Source organism: Stegastes partitus, unplaced genomic scaffold (assembly GCF_000690725.1).
Source record: "Stegastes partitus isolate 25-593 unplaced genomic scaffold, Stegastes_partitus-1.0.2 Scaffold854, whole genome shotgun sequence".
In the NCBI taxonomy this organism is placed as follows: domain Eukaryota; kingdom Metazoa; phylum Chordata; class Actinopteri; family Pomacentridae; genus Stegastes; species Stegastes partitus.
In genome coordinates this window covers 214,266-236,687 of record NW_007578585.1, presented here as the reverse complement: position 1 = coordinate 236,687, position 22,422 = coordinate 214,266, and the positions used below count along the sequence as shown (strand labels likewise).

The 22,422-nt window shown below is 41.8% G+C and overlaps 1 protein-coding gene across 2 annotated transcripts in view; it reads right to left on the bottom strand.

Annotated features, from left to right (window-relative positions):
* Nucleotides 1-15,453: 15,453 nt before the first annotated feature.
* Nucleotides 15,454-22,422, bottom strand: part of tox (thymocyte selection-associated high mobility group box) — a 56,289-nt gene continuing 49,320 nt past the window's right edge. Inside the window, exons 9-10 of one of the 2 annotated variants that reach the window (XM_008293043.1) lie at nt 19,467-19,627; nt 15,454-16,920 (exon numbers count right to left, since the gene is read on the bottom strand). In XM_008293043.1, the coding sequence (XP_008291265.1) occupies nt 16,884-16,920; nt 19,467-19,627 (198 nt within the window). In that variant the 3' untranslated portion in view covers nt 15,454-16,883. The remainder of the gene's footprint in view (nt 16,921-19,466; nt 19,628-22,422) is intronic. The other variant, XM_008293044.1, reaches the window with a different exon arrangement.

The following is a 22,422-nucleotide window of genomic DNA, read 5'->3' as shown; positions in this document are numbered from 1 at the left end:
AGATGTGCAAAACAACCACCAACAACAAGCGCAAACCCAGCAAAGCAACACACTGCCACAACACCCTAAACAACAAGATAACAGCAAAGAAATTGAAAATGACCACTAAAAGAGGCACAATGATTACTAAGAGGTGCAAAATGACCACAAAGACAACAAACAATGCTGCCAGTGTGGATGTCATGCTGCTACATACTGTAGGACAAGCAGGGGGACCTATTGTCTCCTAATCCGTCCATGCATACAGTCATTGCGTAATCACCAATACGCTGAGACAAATAAAAATAAAAGCTGCACCACCGTACTTTGTAATAAAGTTGTTCTCTGGTTGGTCATTCTGGTTTATGGATAATCTGCAGGACCTCACATTTGTCCATCAAAGACTCACCAGAGGAAAAGTCCATTAGCAGAAGAGCTTCAGCAGAAACATGATAGGCCTCATTCTGCTACAAAGCCTGGCTGTCATCCATCAGTCAGCATCCTCTGGGGACAACCTCCACCTCCCCTGATGATACCACACACACACACACACACACACACACACACACACACACACACACACAGTCACTTTGGTGAGTTGCCAACACACTCATCGCTGTCTTGTTTGCCTGGCAACCAGAGCAAAGTGTCAAATCAGATTTACACATGACATTTAGCGGCACATGCGTATATCTGTCCTGAGTTTGTTAACAGACCTAATGCAGATTGTTATGCATTTTATATACAATGTGCCACAAATTTACAGAAGAAACTGCACTAACATTGCTGTTGCTGCTGGTTTTGATTGTTGTTAGTGATGGAGGTAACTGACAATTTTCAATTTACAAACACGAACTGCAATCACAGCTCCAAACACATCTTTCTATCACCCATTCATTTCCAGTACCTACTTGTTCCTATTGTGTGAGGCCATAACAGAACTGAAGCTGTGTTTCTACAATAATGTGTTTTCATAGGCCAAACACATGATGACGGTGACAATGATGAAGGCGCATCAGGTTACAGCCCCGTGGAAGAGATGCTGACTCATCACCATGCTGCCTCCACTGTAACACAACATGACCAGTGAGTGTTACACACAGTGGGTTTCCATCACAAACATCAGATAAAATACGCCAACATCAGGCAGTAAGAAGGTTTCGTCTCCAGGTGTTTTGCTGATGTTGCTGCTGCCAGTCATCAGAGCCCAGCGAGTGTCTCCATGTCCTGCTTCCTGTGTGGTTTGTTCTGAGGATGCTGTCATCTGTCAAAGACTGGCTCACATTATAGGTAAAACACACACCATCAGTGAATGAAGTCACACAGGCTACAAGCGTAGCCTTGGAAGTTTTCCCTTTTATTGCTTTTCAGCATTGAATCCTGGTGAGTGTAATTTAGCTTTTTTTTTTTTTGACAAGAATTTATAAAGCAAAAGCCATCTTATATTGAGTAAAACGGATTTCTACAAAGTAATGCTGATCAATTAAAAAATATAAAACCTAAAATAAGCAATTGTACAAGTATTCACCTCCTTTGAGTTTGTGTTTAGTAGATGCAGCCCTTTTCAAGCCCAGCCACAACTTCTCAGTTGGACTAAAGTCTGGACTCTGACCTTGCTGTCTTTGAACCATTTGTGTGCAGTTTTGAATGTGTGCTTCAAGTCCTGGCTTTGCTTGAAAACAAATCTTTATCCAAGTCACAGTTCTGTTCAAGACTGCATCAGGTCCTCTAGGATCCTCTTATTCTATTCTTTACTGCATTCATTTCACCCTCTACCTTGACAACCTTTCCAATAGCTGCTGTGTAGAAGCGGCTCACCTCATGATGCTGCCACCACCATGCTTCACTGTGGTGTGTTTGCGATGATGTGCAGTGTTTTGTTTTCACCAAACATAGCATATCATCAAAAAGCCTCATGAAGAACCTTCTTTAAGTTGACTCCAGAGTTTCCCACATGCCTTCTGCTGAACGTTGCTTTCTCTTCTCCACCTGGGCAAAAGTTACTGTATGCACACTCATTCCAATCTCAGTCGCTGAAGCTTGTAACCCCTTCAGAGGAGTCGTAGGTGTCTTAGTGGCCTCCCTCATCAGTGTTGTTCTTGCACGGTCACTCAGTTTTTGAGGACAGGTTTATGTGTGTGCCATATTCCTTCCATCTCTTCATGACTGATGTAACTGTAATCCAAGAGAGATTCAGTGACTGAAATGTTCTTGTATCCATCCCCAGACTCATGCTTATGAATAACCTTTTTACAGAGTTACTTAAGAGTGGTCTTTTCTCTTGATGGTGTAATTACAGCCAGAAGTACTGATTCACCAGTGACTGAACCTTCCAGACACTTTCAGTGTTTTTATGCTACCATCACTGCAGTCACTCACTTAATTCATCTCCATTTCACTGACTGTGTGACTTTGTGGCTGAACCTTTGTTACATTAGATGAGTCAGTTTAAAGGGGCTGAATACTTACGCAATCACTTATTTTACATTCTATATTTTTAATGAATTGACACCACTGTAGAAATCTGTTTCACTTTGACATAATAATAGTGATCTTTATTTGTAAATTCTTGTCAAAATAAAACAAATTAAATGACAAGGATACGGTGTTGAGAAACAGTGAAAGGGAAAAACTTCAATTAATGTAAATGTTTTTTTTACAGAGTTAAACTAACAAAATGATCCTGTAATATAGCATGAAGAAAACAAGCTGGGGTATAATATGAAATGGTTTGCAGTGTATGTGACCCATGATGCTGCTGCTGTGTGTGTGTTTGTGTGACCAGATGCTCCAGATTCGACTCAGGCTCTGCTGCTTACTGAAGGCTTCATCTCCACAGTCCAACCGGCCTCCCTGTCTGACCTCAGCAACATCACTGTCATAGGTCAGCGCAGTGTGGATCCATATTTATTACTATGTGTATGTGCCTTTACATTAGCATAGAAGAGAGTCAACTGTTTACCTAATAGATATCAACATGGAACTTCCCTCGTTGATTACTTAGTCGAAGGCAACGACTTTTTGTATTCTAAGTTTTCAGAAAGTTGATGTTTAAATATTTAAATGAGGTATCATATATATCAGAAAATGCCCTTATTTGCATTGATTTCTCAAACAGAAAGCTTAACTGTGAATAAAGCCAACTTGAACATTTTTATTTTATTTTGTTGACATGTTAGAGCAGGGGTATCCAGTCCTGGTCCTGGAGGGCCACAATCCTGTATGTTTTAGATGCTTCTGTCTTCCAACACACCTGATTCAAATGATCAGCTCATCATCAAGCTCTGCAGAAGCCTGACAATGATCCTGATCATTGGAATCAGGTGTGATGGAAGAGGGAAACATCTAAAACATGCAGGATTGTGGCCCTCGAGGACCAGGATTGGACACCCCTGTGTTAGAGTCAAAGGTTTTCACAGAGAGGATTTTGAGTGTCTCTTTTTTTTTTTAGCAGGCCGTCGATCAGAAAATACTGTAAACAGCCAGAAAAGTACATTTTCATGCATGATCAAGTAATAAAATGTTTCATAAATCAGACTGTGACCGATAAATTAACAAACCCCTCTGTAGAAACCTTCAGAATATACTAATAGGCCACAATGAAACTGGAAAGTTTTGTGTATGTAAGTCCTTCTGAAGTGGCTCAGAGTATGTGAGAAAACAACCTTTAAAGATTTGCAAAATTCTATAGACTGTTCTTTTTTTTTGGAAATCATTATTTACAGGTAATAGATATCGTCATGAAACATTCCCAGTTGATTACTTGCATTGACACATTTATTTTCTGTATTTTAGGTTTCCTGAAATTGTATGTTTAACAATTCAAATGAGGTTTTACCTTAATAAATATTCTGTTACTTGGGTACAGGTGTCGTAAAATAAATACCTGAGTATGTATTTTAGATGTTTTCTTTCTACTCGCGTCAAAGAAGACGTGTTAGGTGAGAAAAATATCACCAAACATTTCAAATCAAATCCTAAAATTGACCAATTCAAGAAAAAAACAAACAGTCTTTGTCTATAGTTTCTTACCGTCTGAAAAAGGAAGTATCTTGAAGAGTGACTACAGCCAGGCCTTCAGTCTTCCTTTGCTCCTTCTGAGAACTGTGTAGTACAGTATTTCACTTTCAATCTTTTAATCCGCAGAGGTCAGTGAAGCGAACCATTTTCATACAGGATCAAGTGCAGAGTTGCTCTTTAAATTATGAGCCACCTGGTAAATCTTTAAAGGAAATCTGCCAGATGGCTGTAGCACAAAACTGGCAAAGAACGCCAAGTATCAAGCAATGGCAGATGGCAGAAAGGGTAAAGCAAAAAATCTGTTCCAACTTGTTTATTCTCTTTCTGGAGCATGAGCGAGTCGCAGGAGGTCGGCTGCATCCTACACTTTTTTCACGTTGGGTTTTGATATTACCAGCGGGGGAGCATCAGAGTCAAACATTCACATGTTACTGACTGTGGCTCTAATATGTTGAATTTGTTCACCTGCCTGCTGTCCAGGTCTGAGTCACAACCGCATCTCAGAGCTCGGTGAAGAGTCCTTCAAAAAGCTGCCCTTCCTCCACACCTTACTGCTGGATCACAACCTCCTGACCAGCCAGGCTCTGCAGGGTGGAGCTCTGATCAATCTGACCCAGCTGGAGGTCCTCGCCCTCGGCCACAACCTCATCAGTATGGTGGGTGCCTCTGCAGGGAAAAATCTATTGGACATTTTAGCTAGTTTTAATATGGATTGAATGAGTTTGTTTGGTTCAGTAGTGAAATAGATTAACAGAGTGAAAACCAGTCAGTAGATGTAGAGTTTTTTCTTTTTGTTCTAAACAAGAATATGTACAGTATATTGTACAGTTGTCAACAAAAGGTTGCACTTGTACAGACCATGTGAATCACGGATGTTTTTTCATAGTTCTTCTGGAAATATGACAAAATTGACTGGGCCAAAAATATACACACAGCAATTCTAATATTTAGCTGTACGTCTTTTGGCCATTTTCTTCTCAATTTTTCACTTAGACCAGTAATAAATCTATGAAGGAATCAAAATGCATGATTGTTTATTGTGACAAAGGTGTTTCAACGATTCCATCACAGAAAATTCAGAGTTGTAGGAGTCATTGGGAGCTCAAAACTGCTGTGATATACATGTTTTTCGTGTAACTTTTGTTGATGACTGTGTGCTGTATATCATGACTTTCACTGCATTGTGGGACTGAGTTCCATCTCATGTGATTCTCTGTGTTGCTGTGCAGATCCAGGCCGGATGGTTCAGGGGTATAAAGGCTCTAAGGAGCCTGAAACTGGAGGGAAACCTGCTGACCAGTTTGGACTCCGGTTCCTTTCCTCTGAATGACCTCAGAGAACTGGAGAGTCTGGATCTGTCAGATAATCTGATCCAGCGTATGGACAGAAACAGGTTAGTGCACGTACATAATTATTTCTAAAACTCCTTTATTCATACTTTACTGGGAGAATGCGCAGTTTACGCGTCCTTTTTTATTTATTCTTACAACATTACAACGTCTTCCTTTCAAGCGAGACAAAAAAGTAATATATGTACAATCCTGTTATGCTGTCTTAGTTTCCGTGGGTTGGTGAGCCTGAAGACTCTGGATCTTTCCAGAAACCGCCTGAGTTCTGCTCCTGCTGAGGATTTTTCATACCTCACTTTGCTGACAAACCTCAACCTGGACCTGAACTCGTGGAACTGCTCCTGTCAGCTGTTGGACTTGGCTGCCTTCCTCTCCACCTTCATTCAACAGCCTGACAAGGTGAAGGAGCTCATCGTCCACCTCTGCAAGTTCACGTTCACCTGTTTTCAGGCACTGCTGCATTAGGAGGAATTAAGGAGGGAATAATAACACAATAGAGTGGTGGAGACTGGAAATTCTGACTCATATCAGCTCTATAGGTAGATCTTATGAATCAGTGCAGAACTGGTTTTCTGTAACTGAACTTGTTTCTACCTGCTGCTTTTAGACCCTGTATAACGGCCGGAGGATGGTGTGTGTTAGTGCTGATAATCCGGCTGTTTCCACGGTTTTGGAGCTGACTGATGCCAACTGCGTCCCGTCCAATCAGAACATCACAGTGCAGGTAGAGACGAGAGGCAGCGTGACGCCTCAACTGTACGCTCGAGACCTGGCCATCACTGCAGTCATCTGCTTCATCGGTGAGGCTGATGCACAACCCAATGACAAAAAAATAGTTTAACTAGTTTAATTTAGCTCTGCAACATCACTAATAAATTAACTCCTTGAGTTCAAGGTTATTTTTTTAAACATTCCCCCACAAAACCATGCTGTTGAACCTATTCTGAAAAATCTTAGCAAACAAATTTGACATTTTTTAAAAGACATTATTGTATGATAAAAACTAAATTTCATCACTGTCACATCTGGATATTGCAATCATGAGAAAACTATCTTAGAATTTTGATATAATGTCCTGTATACTAATGTGCAGGAACTGGAACTTTTCGGAACAATCATCAGCTTTATCATGACTAATCCTCTACTTTAAACCTGCACTCCTTCTAACAGCCAGCAGGGGGCGACTGTTCTGGTTGCAAAAAGAAGTCTGATTGTCCAGTCCATGAAAAAATTATTCTACTTTTCAATCAGTCTATTACCTCTGGACACAGTTTCCCAATTAGTTTGTGGTCCAAATGTATAGTTTTAAGACTGTTTGAAAACAGCGTGATGTTCGTTTTGTAAATTATGATCTTATATAGAACAAAATTTAGTATAAAGCAGAATGTGTTTTAGAGAGGGACTACCTTGTGATTGCCAGGTCACTGCCATACCACTGTGCATAGTGACCTTGAGTTCTTAATCAGATCCACAACTCATTTGTTACATCTGGTTTCAAAACACTGACATGGTGACGGCCAAAGTTCAAACCTGAAGCTTGAAAACAATTAGTTAGATGACATTTTGAAGCCGCGAGTCTGGCCTTTGCCCATTGCAATATTGGTCTTGTGAAACTGGACGTAATGAGCGAAGGATGGTTTTGGCTGAGAACTTGAGGATGCGACCTAAACTTCAGGAAAATGTTATTTGAGGGAAAAAAATCAAAGCAGAAGGAGGGTCATTTTCTTATAGACTACTATACGATCTGATGTATGGCCCCCTGCTGGTCATCAGAAAGTATGCAGGTTTAATAAATGACCTATGTCCATCTTTTTTGTGCTGCCTATTGATTGGTAGAAATTAACGTGAATATGCATATACACCTGTCCTGCTGTGCTTCAGGAGGCATTGGCCTAACCCTGCTGGTAGTCCTGATCTACTATCAAGTGTCCCGAAGGAAGAAACTGAAAGACAGTCAAAGGCTGAAAGAGGAGGAAGAAGGAAGCAGGACCGTAGCTAACCATGTCAACCATCTAGACGCTGGTGAGAGCAGGAGGGATGTTTTCTTACAGACCAACAGCGGTCAGCCATGGAACAAGGAAGCCATGACGCTAGATGGAAGGACTGATGGCTACTTAAGGTGTCCTAACTGCAGCACCAATGGGTTGAGGTTGAACGCAATGAGAAGAGATACCAGGATGAATGGAGGGATGGAGCCAGAGGAGGACAGAGAGAGAAGGAGAGCGAGGATGATGATGGAGGAAGAGAGGAGGAGGATGGGATTTCAGCAAGGAATCTTGAACAGGGATGCTCCTAACAAGTTTCAATCTCGTGGGAATACAAACTCGTCTTCTAATCCACAGAGAGAAACCTTCAGTCAGAGAACAGAGAACCTGCCTCCCTATAAGACTGTTAGAGACGTGGACAACCACAGGACTGATGTGGAAGCAAAGAACAGAGGAAATGACGCTTTACACTGCGAGAGCTGCCACAGGACATATAAACCACCAGAGCAGAACATGAGACAAGGGAGGATTCATACCAATCAAAGAGACTCTGCAATGTTTGATGGCTTCCCTTCTCAACACAGGCAGAATGACAGAGGAAGGACTGTTAACCACCACTTTGACGTGATGAAGAACGCAGACTCGAGAAGAGAAACAAGAAACGTAACATTTGATCTGGAGAGAACCCTAGAACAAGGAAGCAGCCACGGTGAGGACAAGATGGAGGGAAAAGCGAAAACCTCCAGGGACAAAGAGAAGGAAAGAGAGAGGAGACACAAAGTCCAATCCAGTCGACTACTGAAGGTCAAACTAAACTTGAACCCGCTACGGAAAAGCAAAGTCCATCCTCGGAGGAAAAATGAGCAGCGCCTCTCAGAGAAAAGCAGCTCCAAGAAAAGTCCAGAGAAAAGACGGGATGGAAAAGAAAGAGAAGAGAAGGAAGGTAAAGGAAAGAAAGTGAAGAGTAGCAGCGAGAGAATGAAGAAATCCTCCAAGACGGAGGGATCGGCTGAAGATGGTGAGGAAGACGGAGAAGAGAAAAGCAAAACCGCTAAGCAGAAAAAAACAACTTCTAAATCAGAGCAGGGCGACCAGGAAAGTACAGAAACGGACCAGAATAAACAGCCAGAGGTCTCCCAACCTGCTGATAGCTCCAGTGCTGCCCAGCCATCAGCCTCCACTGCACAAAACCTTCAGAGCGTTCAGTATCAGGCAGCTGGATTGGCTCAACCTTCCTCCCAGTATCCCTTCTCCCTCTTAGCCCCTGGCAGGAATCAAACTACCGGCCTCTCCCTGCTTGGCTCTGCTGGTTCGCAGCTGACTGGCAGCAGTCTCTCTCTTCAAGGGGGGAATTTTCTGCTCAATAGCACTGCTCCAGGAGCTAATGCATTGTTCCCCAGCGGTCCAGCTAGTTCAGTTGCTCCAAGCCTAGCATTCAGTGGGCCCAGCACGGCTCCAGGTGTTGCTCCAGACAGCTTCATCCGACCAGCTGCTGTAGGAGTCATGTCCTCTGGTCCCTCTGTTCTAGCCAATACTGTACATACGAACCCTTTACAAGCAGTCCACACAGCTGCTGGAGGGCTTCCCCTGAATTTAGCAGCAAACCCGGCTGTTAATCCCGTCCAGTCCGTCTCTCAGAGCCACATGACTCCTGACAGCTCTCCTCTGGTACCCAGACTAAAGCCTGATCCGGTACCAGGACCAGGTATCCAAACTGATGAAGCACCACATCAGCTACCGACTGTATCTCAAGCGCCCTCCATCATAGAGAACCTCCCCATCCAGGGTCAGGATGATTCATCCATGGTGGTCCCTTTAAATCTGGAAGCAGCGACCACAGTGGAGAATATGTCAAACAATAACAGTCAGACAGGTACCGGGCGTATCCCTGCCGGGTCAGCAGTCGGTACGTCAGCTGGGGTTGTGGCTCTAAGTGAAGGACCTGCAGTGGGAGGGTCTGGAGACAGCATGCCGGCAGCCGGTGTGTCTGTAGCGTCCACTATGTCCACACAGGGTGGATCGTCCACAGGAGCTTCAGCTGCTCTGCTGCAGCAGGAGTATCTGTCTGAAGAAGGAGGTTCCTCCCCAAGGAGGAAACTGAGGCTGGTGATTCCTGAGAAGACGTCCAGCCGTCCCCCAACCGCTCTGGAGAGGAAGATACGCTAGCATCTCACATCATATTACAAGTTTTATTTCTGTGGATGAGCAATGAAGAGTGCAACATGCGATACAAAAGATACTGCAGCTGAGACTGATGCCTTCATGTTTGTACATTGTTAATGCGTTAATGTGTTTTATTTTTATAAAGCTGTTGAAGAATAAAAATCTTTGCTGTTATTTTCTAAATTTAAAACTTCATTCAGGACCTTGTAAACAGCATTCAACTCTACTGAGCTTTGCTGGAGCTTTCAGCTGTATCACATGATCTTCACCCACAGACCTTATCAAGGGAACATAGTCCCTTAGTGGTTCATGAACTTCTTGCTCATGTTAACTACCAAATACAGTTTCAGTTGCAATCAGTTTAGTTGCTACTAAATGGACCTTAAAGTGCAGTGGTTTGGTCAGTTGCTGATTTTACAGTACATTATTTTTATCCATACATTTCTCATTGTGATTGCTCTTGAACGCTGCAGTGGATTTAGCCTGACTAAGAATATCAGAACGACAGCAAACTGTAGAAACACAAACACTTACCATGAAAAACTGCAGCAAAATTAAACAAAAAGCAGAGAAATACATATAAAGACGACATCGATTCAAAAATCATTGTGCTCTGAAGAGGAAACGAATGGAAACAGCAGTGACTTTGTGCAGATTGTAACAGGTTCCTGGGGTTTCGGTGTTTCAGTGTTGGATTGTGTTTCAGTTTTGGCACCAGGATGGCTGTTTGTAGTGTGTTTGGTTTCACCGGTCACACAGCCGACCTCTAAACACTGTCTGCAGAGGGTTAAGTTTACACCTACCAAAGCTTTACTATCTGTGCCATGAGTCACTGTGATCTGTTACACCAATGACGAAGCCTTTCCCGTTATTCTCTTATTAACTGAGCCATAAAGTTGAAATCTTGGAGAAGATATTTGACACCAGTGTATCTGCCATGGTGATGATCAGCGGTCATTTTCAGTAAAGATGAAAAAATAACAACACTTCTTATCATTTTGAAGTTCTTAATATTGATCAAAGTGCTTCTGAGGCACTATCAGTGTAAAAATCCTTCATTAATACATGAGTAAAGCAACTAGTTTCACTCCTGGAGTCCTCGGGGTGTTGAGTTCAATGGAAACAGGTGTTGCATTTAAAATTCATTCAGCAGTCATGTGATACAAGTCACATGATACGTGCCACTTCAAAATAAAAACACACACATGCAGAACTTGACAAAATGCAATTCTAAGCATCTGCTAAACCCCAAGAAATCTTATGAGGATAAACAAAAAAATATCTGACCTATGAATAACAGTCTACGGTATGAAAAGCTCACAATAAATCCCCGTTTGTCGTTCCTGTTTGAACTTGTAGTCAAAATTCATAGTATTGGCAGCAAAGAACAATGTTTAGACTGGGAGGAGATTATGATGATGGCATGTATAAACGGAAACAAAATCATCCCCCACATTATTGAATTTCCCTTCTGGGATGAATAAAGTATTTTTCATTCTTTCATTACAAAATGGGTAAAGTATTCTTGAAAAGCATCTTATTTTGTATTTTCCTTCACAATAAAACTACCAACATTACTGCTCTTCTCACTATTTTGTTCTTCAAGAAGCACATGTTGTTGATTATCGCATTGCATACCAAGGTCTGTGACAGTAGATGGTAAGTGACCATGATGTGTGGATGCAAGAAAAATTGAGCCAAATCTTTATGACCAAACAGCATTATCTACACACCGCTTAATCCTCACTAGGGTCGCGGGGGGCTGGAGTCTATCCCAGCTGACTCAGGGTGAAGGCAGGGGACACCCTGGACAGGTCGCCAGTCTATCACAGGGCTACACTTAGAGACAGACAACCAAGCACACTCACATTCACACCTACGGACAATTTAGAATCACCAATTAACCTCAACATGTTTTTGGACTGTGTGGGAGGAAGCTGGAGAACCCGGGTAGAACCCACGCTGCACGGGGAGAACATGGAGACTCCATGCAGAAAGATTCCGGTGCTCCCACCGGGATGCGAACCGGCGACCTTCTTGCTGCGAGGCAACAGTGCTACCAACTGCTCCACCCTGCAGCCAGCTGAAACATGTTTCGGAACAATTCTGATCCCTGGCAGCTCCAACTCTAAACTTCCACGACTTAAAGGATCTGCTGCTAGCGTTTTGGCACCTCATACCATCTCCAGAGGTGTGATAGAGTTGATACCTCGACAGATCAGAGCTGTTTTTTTGGCACATCAGGCAGGGGTGGTCATTCTGTGTTCGATTATATGCTAACAAAATGGGTGTAATTCTAACACTGGATCAAAACAAATCAAAAACCAACAACCAGTGATCTGAAAAGTTCTAAAATACTTTGTGATTCCTTTTAACTTCAAACACACTTCCCCTTGTTCATACAAAACACTGATATGTGCAGCTTTCCAGGGCCTCAGTCACACCGCTGCATATTCACAGTCATTTATTTCGAAGCTCTTGACTTATTTTATCTCTCCATTTACGTTGAATTATCCCTCATTTTAACACTAAAACACAGAGACAGATTTCTGGGCCCTACAAGGATAGCAGGGAGTTTTATGACGACTGTCTCTGAGCTGGTTGCAGCTCTTTCCTGTGATCAACAGGGGGCAGTATGTACCTGCTGACACAGATAGCATCGGCCTGCTCTTCAGCGCAAATGTGCTTTTGATTTATTGCTGGGATAAAACTGAAATGGAGACAAAATGTAATTACAGCAGGAGAAAAAATACCTAATCTGTTTAATAGAGCTGTGTGAACAATCTAAACTCATTATTTTACAAAAAGGCTAATTTATTCAAGAAAGGCTGACAGAATAGAATCTTACCAGTTTTTGACATTTGATATCATCTTCTAAAATAGCAAAATGTCAACTGGGAAAAGCAGAAAATCGTCATGTTTTCAAACCGATCAGAATAAAGGGTTCTAACTACTGACACCTATAATCAGGAGACTGTTTTTGTTGGCAAACATCACTCCTGTATTAGAAGACATTCGAGCAGCATAAACAAAGAAAGAAAGGAGTCAGGGAATAAGATTGACTAATTCTAGCCTGCAGTAATAACTGGACTTCACCGCTGACACCTTGTATTGTTGCTGCTAATGTAACTGTGTCTGCAGGCATCTGTGTGAAATGCAAATGCTGGATGCAGGAGAAGAAATGCCTGTTGGGCTGAGTGTGGTTAATGCTCCGACTCTCCCTCACACCCACAGGAGGCTACGGGAAAAATGGAAATGTATAGAAATGATATGTCAAAACTAATATCTCCTGAGCTCTGCAAAGTCTCCCATTACGCCACATTAGTGCCGAGATGGAGCTGAATTGATTATTAATCATCTGGCGTGCTCGTGTTGATCACACCAATAACCCGTGGCCTAATAAATCCTGTTCAAATCATAAACACACCATCAGTTCTTCAGAGTGGCTCCTAATCGTGTTAACCGGAGATGAGAGAGATGCCTGTTCCAATCAATGTTCTTTACTGGACATTTAAAGGTTGTGTGTCTTAATTTCATGCCAGTTTGTGTTTCCGAAAAGTAAGACCAAATGGTCTACACCACCAGTCTGTGCCTCTAAGGTGGTGAAAAAAATATATAAAGGCAGCATGCAAGTGGTTTGCTTTGAAAATGTGCATAAAAAGTTTCTGAGCTAAACTTGTGACAAATTCTGAGCCACTGAGTTTGTCCATAGCCTGCTCAGGTGTGACTCCACAGGACGGGAACGGGAGGCTGACATGGGATTCAGGGCCTGAAGCTTGAATGTCCACAACACCACCATTTGTTGTCTAAGACATTGTGGTACGACAGACAATCTGCCACCAAACCAAATTTCACATCCACCTCATTTATCTGAGACATTGTTTGATATCAGCTCCATGGACTGCTCATGGAATTGTTGGTATGAACAACCAGAGAATATGTGACTCAAACTGTAATGAATCACGATGCATGTTTGCATTATTGTGATCCACACCAAGGCCTTCAAGTAACTGTATTCTCTTCCAGTGGGCGACCCTCCATGGACATGAGCAAGATGGAGGATTCTTCAATTCCTTTTCATTGAAGAATCTTGCCATCGCATTTGGGAAAGCTATGTGGATGTCAACGTTGTACAAGGCCCATAGAAGCAGAGTACTGATGGTATGTGCAGGGACCTGCCATGAACAAAGAACACATTTGCATTTCATTTACGGCAATCTCACTGCCAAACGATATTGGAATGAAATCCTCACAGCCGTGGTTATCCTGTTCATTTGCCGCCATAATGTGAGGTTTCAACAAGACAACGCGTATCCTCATGTCGCCACAATACAAGCTGCTCTTCAGTCCTATTCTGGCCTGTAGAGTCTCCAGATATCTCACCAATCCAGCATCTGTGGGATGTTTTAGATGTCCGACAACATGATCCTGAACCCCAAAAGTCCTTCAGTGGAACAACATTTGACAACCTCGTTAGCTCTTTGTGTTGCAGATGTATGACTCATTACTGATTTGTGATTTCTGGTCCATGACACCACTTACAAAAGCTTTCCTCTTTGTCCAAGTGAACCTTTGTGGAGTCTTCTATCATCAGTGTCCATGAAGACCTGCCTTTTTCAGTGTCTGCTGGAGTGTCTGTCTTAAGACGTTGGTAACTGCTCTGATTCACCAAGACAGTGTTGGTGGTGATCCGTGGATTATGTTTGGCCTCTCAGACTTACTTTATTTTTAATGCAGAGGTCACTTTAGGTTCTTAGTGTGTCTGTTGACATTGTGGCACTCCTTGTATTTTTTGATGGCACTTTGCACTGTGGCACTAGAACTTGAAAACACTTGGATATGACTTACAGCCACAACGCACAGTTCTCTCTGAGTGATGGAGCTGAACAGGAAGCTCACTAAGGTTTCTGGTGTTAGCCTGGGCTCTAGTAACTGAGTAGAGATGTACAGCATCAGCTATCTCAGTTTACAGTGTATTAGAATGCTGAAGAACATGGGAGAAATTGCGAGGACCCTTTGAAATAGCATAGAAGCTGCATTTTTAAAAAAAAAAACTTGAAAGTATCAAAAGAGATGTAAATAGTGTTGGACATAGTACTTAAATTTAAAAAACAAAACAAACAAACAAAAAAAACCCCATGTATACTTGAAATGTGTTAACAACTCAAACACAATGTCTTAGCATCTTTTGTCACTTCCATCCATTATCTATACACCGCTTAATCCTCACTAGGGTTGCGGGGGGGCTGGAGTCTATTCCAGCTGACTCAGGGTGAAGGCAGCCTTTTGTCACTTGTTTTTGTCATTTCTAGTCTGAAGAAACCAACTTATCGGTGCATGTTAAAAGAAGAAAAATTTAGATAACCTCAAAAAAGTAGCACAGCCATGCAGGTATATAAAGAATATTTAACTCGTTGACATGAAGGACAAACTGGAGCTAGATCAAGTTTAGCCATGTTTGTTTTATTTTAAAAGTCAACAGCTGTTTTTATCTAGTGACTCTCTCAGACTTAGGCATGGGGGCGTTGTTGAGGTAAATGGATTTGTAGCCTGTTAACATGCTCATAATAATGGTGCGTTACCATGTTCCCCATGTTTTAGCATGTTAGCATGCTAAAACCTGCTCTTTAGTATTAAACACAAAGTCCAGCTGTGGATAATGGATACCTTCAGGTTTGCAGGTATCAGACAGCAGAATTTCCATCTCAGCCACATGGTTTGAGAAGCTAAAACAAGATTTCCTATTTGAACCAACCTGGGTTAAAAATACATATTTTCCGAGACTTCAAAGGAATTTGTTTTGCAATTGGAAGCCACTTTGCATAAATGCAAAGGCCAAGATACAGACAAGGAGGTGTGGAGAGTCGCAGCAGTGGTAAAGGTGTACATTATTATGTGCAGTTAATTAAAGCAACTGTCACCAACTGTTCCGAAATAAACAACATGAAAGAGGCAGGTTTTGGAGTAATGACTGCACATCAATGCAGCGCTGACTTTATTCTCAAACACATTATTAGAATCTAAAAATAAGAAAATCTTCATGGTTGTTGTTGCCCAGAGTCCTTTCATCTGCCAAAAAAAAACCACATTAATACAAAGAGATACAGAGCGAGAGAGATACGTCTCTCATCATCATTATCATTAACACTAAAACAAAACTTTATTTGATTAAAAAAAACAAAACAAAACAAAAAAAAAAACAACATTAAACACAGCCAACCCAGCAACAGTTATAGTTTCTTAAATAGCCTCTGTGCACAGAGAAAAAGAGATGACAAAAGAGACCATGCAACCCAATCAACCACTCTGCTTCCTCATTAACACTTCACACACTCACACACAGTTTGGATCCAAATCAATATTATCAACAGACATATGCCAGGAGGAGGAGCTGTCATCATACAAAGGAGTATTTTTGTTTCTTTTTTTCTTTTTTTTTCTCCAACAAACAGCTGTTTGACATTTTCATTATTTCAAGGACTAAAATACATCGGACTTCCTTAAGAGAACAATGAAAATTCTTTAATCGTACACAATTATTCACAGTTGCCGCCTGCCTAAACAGGCAACAGACAGCTTCTCGCGCTGTTCCACACCTTTCTCTTATTTGTCTTTAGCTAAATAAAGCAGCCTGAATTCAGTCATCATTTTTGTTGAACTCTCAGAATCGCCGGACATTTTCTGTCTCCTCAGTCCGCACTTCATCAAATCGAAGACTCTTGTAATTAAAGAGCCGGAGGGGGAAACACAATTTGTGTAGTATTTGGTTATTAACATCTTGTGTTTTTGCTGTGTTCTTCCGGTTTTGGCTGTAGAAAAACACGGCAACTATGAAGTCAAAGAAAAACAAATCAGTCGGGTTTAAACTGACAACTTAAACAGTTATGTTACAGCAATTTACACGAGCTCCTCAGAGCCTTCTGAAACTGGTGCTAGACACCATTCTTGCAAAATGAGAAACTAGACGTGATGTTGTTTCAGAGCAGACAGAGGTTGGAGTATATACACCTATCAGCATTACCTCTCCTCACTGGTACACGCATTTTCAGTTCCAACGGTAGCAATATGCAGTAAATGATCAGTAGAAAAGATACAGCAAATAACAGATGCTCTTGTCAGCTCTTAACACTGTTGTACCTTAAAGAGATAGTAGTAATACACAGAAATGATTCTACTGCTTGGGGTTTTTTTTGTTTTAAGTGCTGAACTCAGGTTTGGTTCAGTTGTGGGTGGTCTGTACGTCCACTGTGAGTCCGTTTGTCATTGGCAGTCAGCTCTCTCAGTGGGGTTCAGGTTGGACCAGGCTGGTCTTCATGGAGAGATGAGGCTGGAGGTTTCATGGTGTGGCAGTAGAAGTGTAGACGTTTGGTGTCGCTTGGTCCTGAGATTAGCTCAGATACAGAGGTTTGTCTCTCTGAAGACTTCTGGAAGCAGAGAGGGATAAAAAACACATCAGCCACAGTGACCAGAACACAGATATTATGTGACTGGCTCATATTAGCTTTTTTTGGACATCAGGACTCTTCAAACTAATGGATGTCACAAAGCACACTGCAAATGTGCTAAATATTACACCATCTAAGAAAATCCTTCCAATAAGTGTAATTGCGTGTGCTTCCATCGACCTGTTTTTAGCCACATTTTCAATATGAAAAACCGGGAGTGTAAATGCTGAAATTAAAAAAAAAAATCTCCAAAGTTTTTACGCTTGGCTGAGGTGGAAAAGTTTGTGTATCAATAAGTTCAAAATAGAAAGTGGAATGGAAGCAGCTTTAGCGAGTAAATGAAGCATGTGGCATCCAGTGAAGCTTCCACTCCACTGGAGAGTTGAGAAATAGATGAAAACATGTGATTTGTGTGGCACAATGAGTGTCCTGCACCCTGTCTGACATTAATGAATAAAACTAACTGAAATGCCACAGTTCCATCATGCTTTCTACATTATTCTTTACTGTTTGTCTTTTATTGTAGTGGCATGACGACACCAACTCAACAATTAGTGCCATCAGCTGTTATTGACAAACCAAGATCTAAAATTTAAGTAACAGTGGATGGGACATTTTCTTTTGCAGATTCAAAAAAAAAATTAAAAAATTGGCCAAAATGTTTGTACATGTGAATGAAACCTGCAATTTCACATGTTTATCAAATTCCTGCAGGGCTGTAGCCAGAAGAGGAGCCCTGAAATCCATCCTTGATGCTATATCTATTGTTTAAATTATTATCATTTTATCTTTCAACAGCCACTTCCCTGATTTCGTAAGTAACAAAGGTGTTCTTTGTCACAAATTAAACAAGAACTAATAAATCAAAATACATAGGCTGTATAGCTCAGGCTGATTTACCCAAACACAAACATTATTCTGGGGGAAACACTGACTTGGACATCTGATACATTCAAAGCTACAGTCCAGCGAGCCACTGAACAGTAACTTAACACCCAGTTTTAGCTTGAATACGCCCCCTTCACCATTACAGAAAGTGCACTTTAAAACCTGTCAAACCAAGTTACTTCCACCTGTAACCACCCAAAAGTGATGCCTCCGATTACTGGAGTAAAGACAAGGTGAACTTTTTGTGAAACTTGAAGCAGTAGGAAAAACTTCCACACTAACCTTTGAACATATCATGATTCAAATGGTCTGAAAGGAAACTGGTCTTCTTGGATATGGTGACGCAGTGGGATCGATGAAGGACTTTCACTTAGGAAAGCACAACATAAATCCTTTGTAAAGCCACAAATAAATATAGATTTTTGGTGCAGTGGTCATAGGGATGTTAATGACTATTGCTTAACCAATTAAGTACCAGTAATGATTTAACCGATTATAAATATTTTAACCAATGAAGCATGAGATGAAGGACATGCATGTCAGAAAATGTATTGTAGGAGGTAAGAGGTGGAGCCTCTTACTGTTTGATGCCATAGCGACCAGAGAAGAGTTGCACTTGGACGACAGTTCTGTGGAATTTGGCTAGTAAAGGGTCAAAATGCAAAGCAGAGCTCCACGCTGCAACCATTTTTGTCGCATTTGCAACCTGTTTTGAGAGTGTGTGAGTTGAAATTTCAAGTCGTCGCATTCATGCGAGTACATAAAGATCATTAAGCTGTGTTAGTGTCACTGTAACCGGCACAGGTGTCTACTGTGGTAACCACAGTGGTGGAAAGCAGCACTTCTTTAACTTTGGTGGACTTTGTATTGACACTTGAAATGTGAAGCACACCTGCGTTCGCTGTTTTCTATGAGTGGAACATGTAGGTGCGCTCCACATTGTAGAAATCACTGTTTCATCTCAGACAAACCTGAGGTTAGAACGCCCTAGTTTAACTCTTTTCAAGTATTTTTTGTTTGCACACCTGTCTGAGCGCACACAGCACACCACGTGGAATCTACCACAGGCTGCAATGTGAAGCATTTAGGAACATCAGTGAATTGTAGTCTACTGATAAGAAAATGTTGGTAAGTGACCAGGTGGGAGGTGTGACCAAATAAGAATGTTGGTTGCATCAGTGCCACCAGTGAAAAAGTTAGCCTGGAGCCCTGGAAAGTCTTCTGTGACATCTAATGTGTACCAGTCAAGCGAGCTGAAGTGCGCTAAAACAGTGTGGCCTAGTGGCTGATGATCAACGCCACTGGAGCGGCCGTGTCATGTGATTACGTTGTAAGTGGCTGTAAAGGGACATGGAATGATGCCCATCGAGGTCATTTGGTGCTATTGAGTGACAAGGCTCCTGATTATTGGTTAAAAAAGTTGTTCAAAATTAGCATTCTAAGTGGTTAGTGTTGGATTTTTTATATATTTGAAGTGTGTCCTCGTCTGGTGGGAGGAGCTTAAAACATAGGGGAGACAGAAGAGCTGCAGGAATGTATGTTTTCAAATTCTGCCATTTTTTCCTTTTTTCTATAAACTTGCTTTCTGTAGCTTTAAGCTGCTCTTTAAAAACTTGCAGTCGAGTGTTGATGCCTACCCGTTGCCATGATAATCAGTGCTCCAGTCCAGAGAGGGGTGGTGGTTTGGTGTATGTCGACCCAGCTGGTGGTAGTCCACTGATGATGACATCACTGGTCCACTATTCAGCATGCCTCCTCCCATTGGCTGGTAGTCAGACTGCAGGGATTGAGGGTAGGCCTGGGATTACAAAACACACACAAAAAGTTTTAATTCACTTTGAAGAGGGAGGAATCTAGTTACAAGAGGATGGTTGGTCAGACATGGACAGATGTTGAGAAAACTGTAAAAACCCAAGTTCCACGTGATCAGTGCTGCTGCAGAGACACTGCTAGATGTATTTGTGTTCTTACAGTACAGGTGGTGCTGCAGATCTGTTGATTTTACTTAGTTTTTGTAAAGTTGAAGTACAAAAAAATATAGAGCAGTTGATAACGCCACAGGTGATGAGCAGGGAAAAGAAGCCCAGTCGTTGAAACTGGATAAAATTTAGATCAGAGGCTGGAAAACTTTGAGGCACGCTGACTCAGATACTGTGTGAAGTCAAAGGGAGAGATGCATGCTGGGGCTCTAAAAAAACAACTGGAAGCTACTTATTGTAGGTTGGCCTGCAGATTTGGCCTGTGTGTCAAACATGGACAGCAGATGAAGCAACTGTAGCTGTTTTCATACAACTGTCAAGTTAAAGTAACGATAATTGGGAAAATGACTAAAATTGAATCCAATAATTAATCTATCTCTAGTCTGGACGTGAAAACAAAAAAATAAGTGTAAAAAGCTGATCAGTTCATCCATCCATCCATTATCTATACACTGCCTAATCCTCACTCGTGTCGTGGGGGGGCTGGAGTCTATCCCACTCAGGGTGAAGGCAGGGGACACCCTGGACAGGTCACCAGTCTATCACAGGGCCACACTTAGAGACAGACAACCAAGCACACTCACATTCACACCTACGGACAATTTAGAATCACCAATTAACCTCAACATGTTTTTGGACCTTGTGGGAGGAAGCTGGAGAACCCAGAGAGAACCCACACTGCACGAGGAGAACATGCAAACTCCACACAGAAGATCCCGGGTGTCCTCACCGGGAAGCGAACCAGCGACCTTCTTGCAGCCCCAGCTGATCAGTCATGTGAGTTAAAGTGCTGAACTTTTTTCTTGAACTCCCATGAAGTGCATTCACTTTTTTGAAAGGGTGAAAAACCACCTCAAGTGAGTTTTAAAACTCATTGGTGGAATCAGTTTTCAAATTCTGGCATTTCCAACAAACTTTTCCAACTTGGAACTTTAAAATGTTCATCACATGATAGAAACACAGCTTGTGACACAAAACTCCTGGAGACAGTTCAGCTGCTTTAAAACCTGAAGTGCCACAATTTATGTCAAAGGTCAAACATCAACAAACCAGAACCTGCCTGTGAATCATCACATTTGAGTAAGTAGTTACACAGCTGTCATACATCCATCATAATGTGACAAACAGAAACTTAGAACAGCTAATTAACACAATTTTCATGGTGACAAAATGTGAGCAAATACAGGCTTTAAAATGGGTTGTCTGAAGTTCGTCTGAGGGCATAACTTTTATTTAAATGGAAATTGGCTATACTTCAATAGTAACAGGTCACAGTACTTGGCAAAAGTGGTTAAAAAGTAAAATCCTTCATATGCATTTAAGTGTCATTGAGCAGGTTTTATTGGAGGCCTGTTTACTTCCTCCTTCAACATGAATTAGTCCATTGACAGCTGATGGTTTCTGCAAACCAGCCATTAACACGTCTTTAGTAAAAAAATGGATTCTGATGAACGGGGCTGTATGAATGAATGTGACTGAAGTGAAAAGGAGACAGATCAGTTGCAGGTTCATCAGCAGTAATTACAGAGTTTGGAGTATCTTGCTGATTTTATCATCTGCCAGAAGGGTGGAGGAGACGTGAAGATGAAAAGGTAAGAGGAGGAGGAAGAGGAGGTGAGCATGTCTCTAACCATGAGAGGGAGGAGAGGGAGACGGAAAAATGAGCGCAGGCAATGACAAAGTGTAGAAGTGTGTGTGTGATGGGGGAGAAAGGGGGAGAGAGAGAGTCTGAAAGGGAAGTTAATCTGAGTGTTGTGAGTGAAAGAGGAGAAAGAGGAGGACAGCAGGTGGTTGGGTTCTCCCCCGCTCTCCTCCCCCTCTCCTCCTCTACCTCACCTATTCATCTATTGTTGAGCAAATTCTTCTCCTTCACTCCTTCACAAAGACCCCATCTGCCTCTTTTGTCTCTCTCTCTCTCTCTCTCTCCTCTCTCCCCCTCTTTCCCTTCCCCCATCAGTTCTCACTCTTCACCCGCAGAAAAAAAAAAAAAAAAGAAAAGTTGGGAGCTCTGTCACTGTGTCCTCTCCTTCTTTTTTCCCTTCACTTTTTCTTTTTTTTTGTTTGGTCTTTTTCTTAAAAAAAATATATGCAAAATGGAGGAGAGAAAGGGGATTATGGTAGTGTGGGATTTAAAAGTGCTCTATAAAAAGGGGGATAAAATGGGAAGTGAGACTCAGTGGTAATCTATCCACCACGTTTTAACGATTTGCACAATTTGCACATCACACTGTCTCACGCTGGACTTTACATGAATTCATATCACAGCTACTCATCCTTGTCTTGCCCCCGTCTTAACAGAGCAACTATGAACAGAGCAGCTAACTGTGACAAATGAAGAGAACAAACACTGACTGAGTGACTGACAACATCAGAGCTGGTAAAAACTGACAGTTTGACCAAATTCAGCCAATGTGTTCTCCATCACAGGTCTCCAGAACTTCACTATCACTTCTTGTAACATTCAAACTGCTTCATCTAGTCACTGTTTCAGACATCCAGGTGGCTAAAGACTGAGGTCAAACATCCAACATCACTGTGTAATAATGACAGCTGCAGCATGTCTTCCTTTCACTACTTCAAGTCATTATATGTTCAGCTATGTGCAGAATCCAGA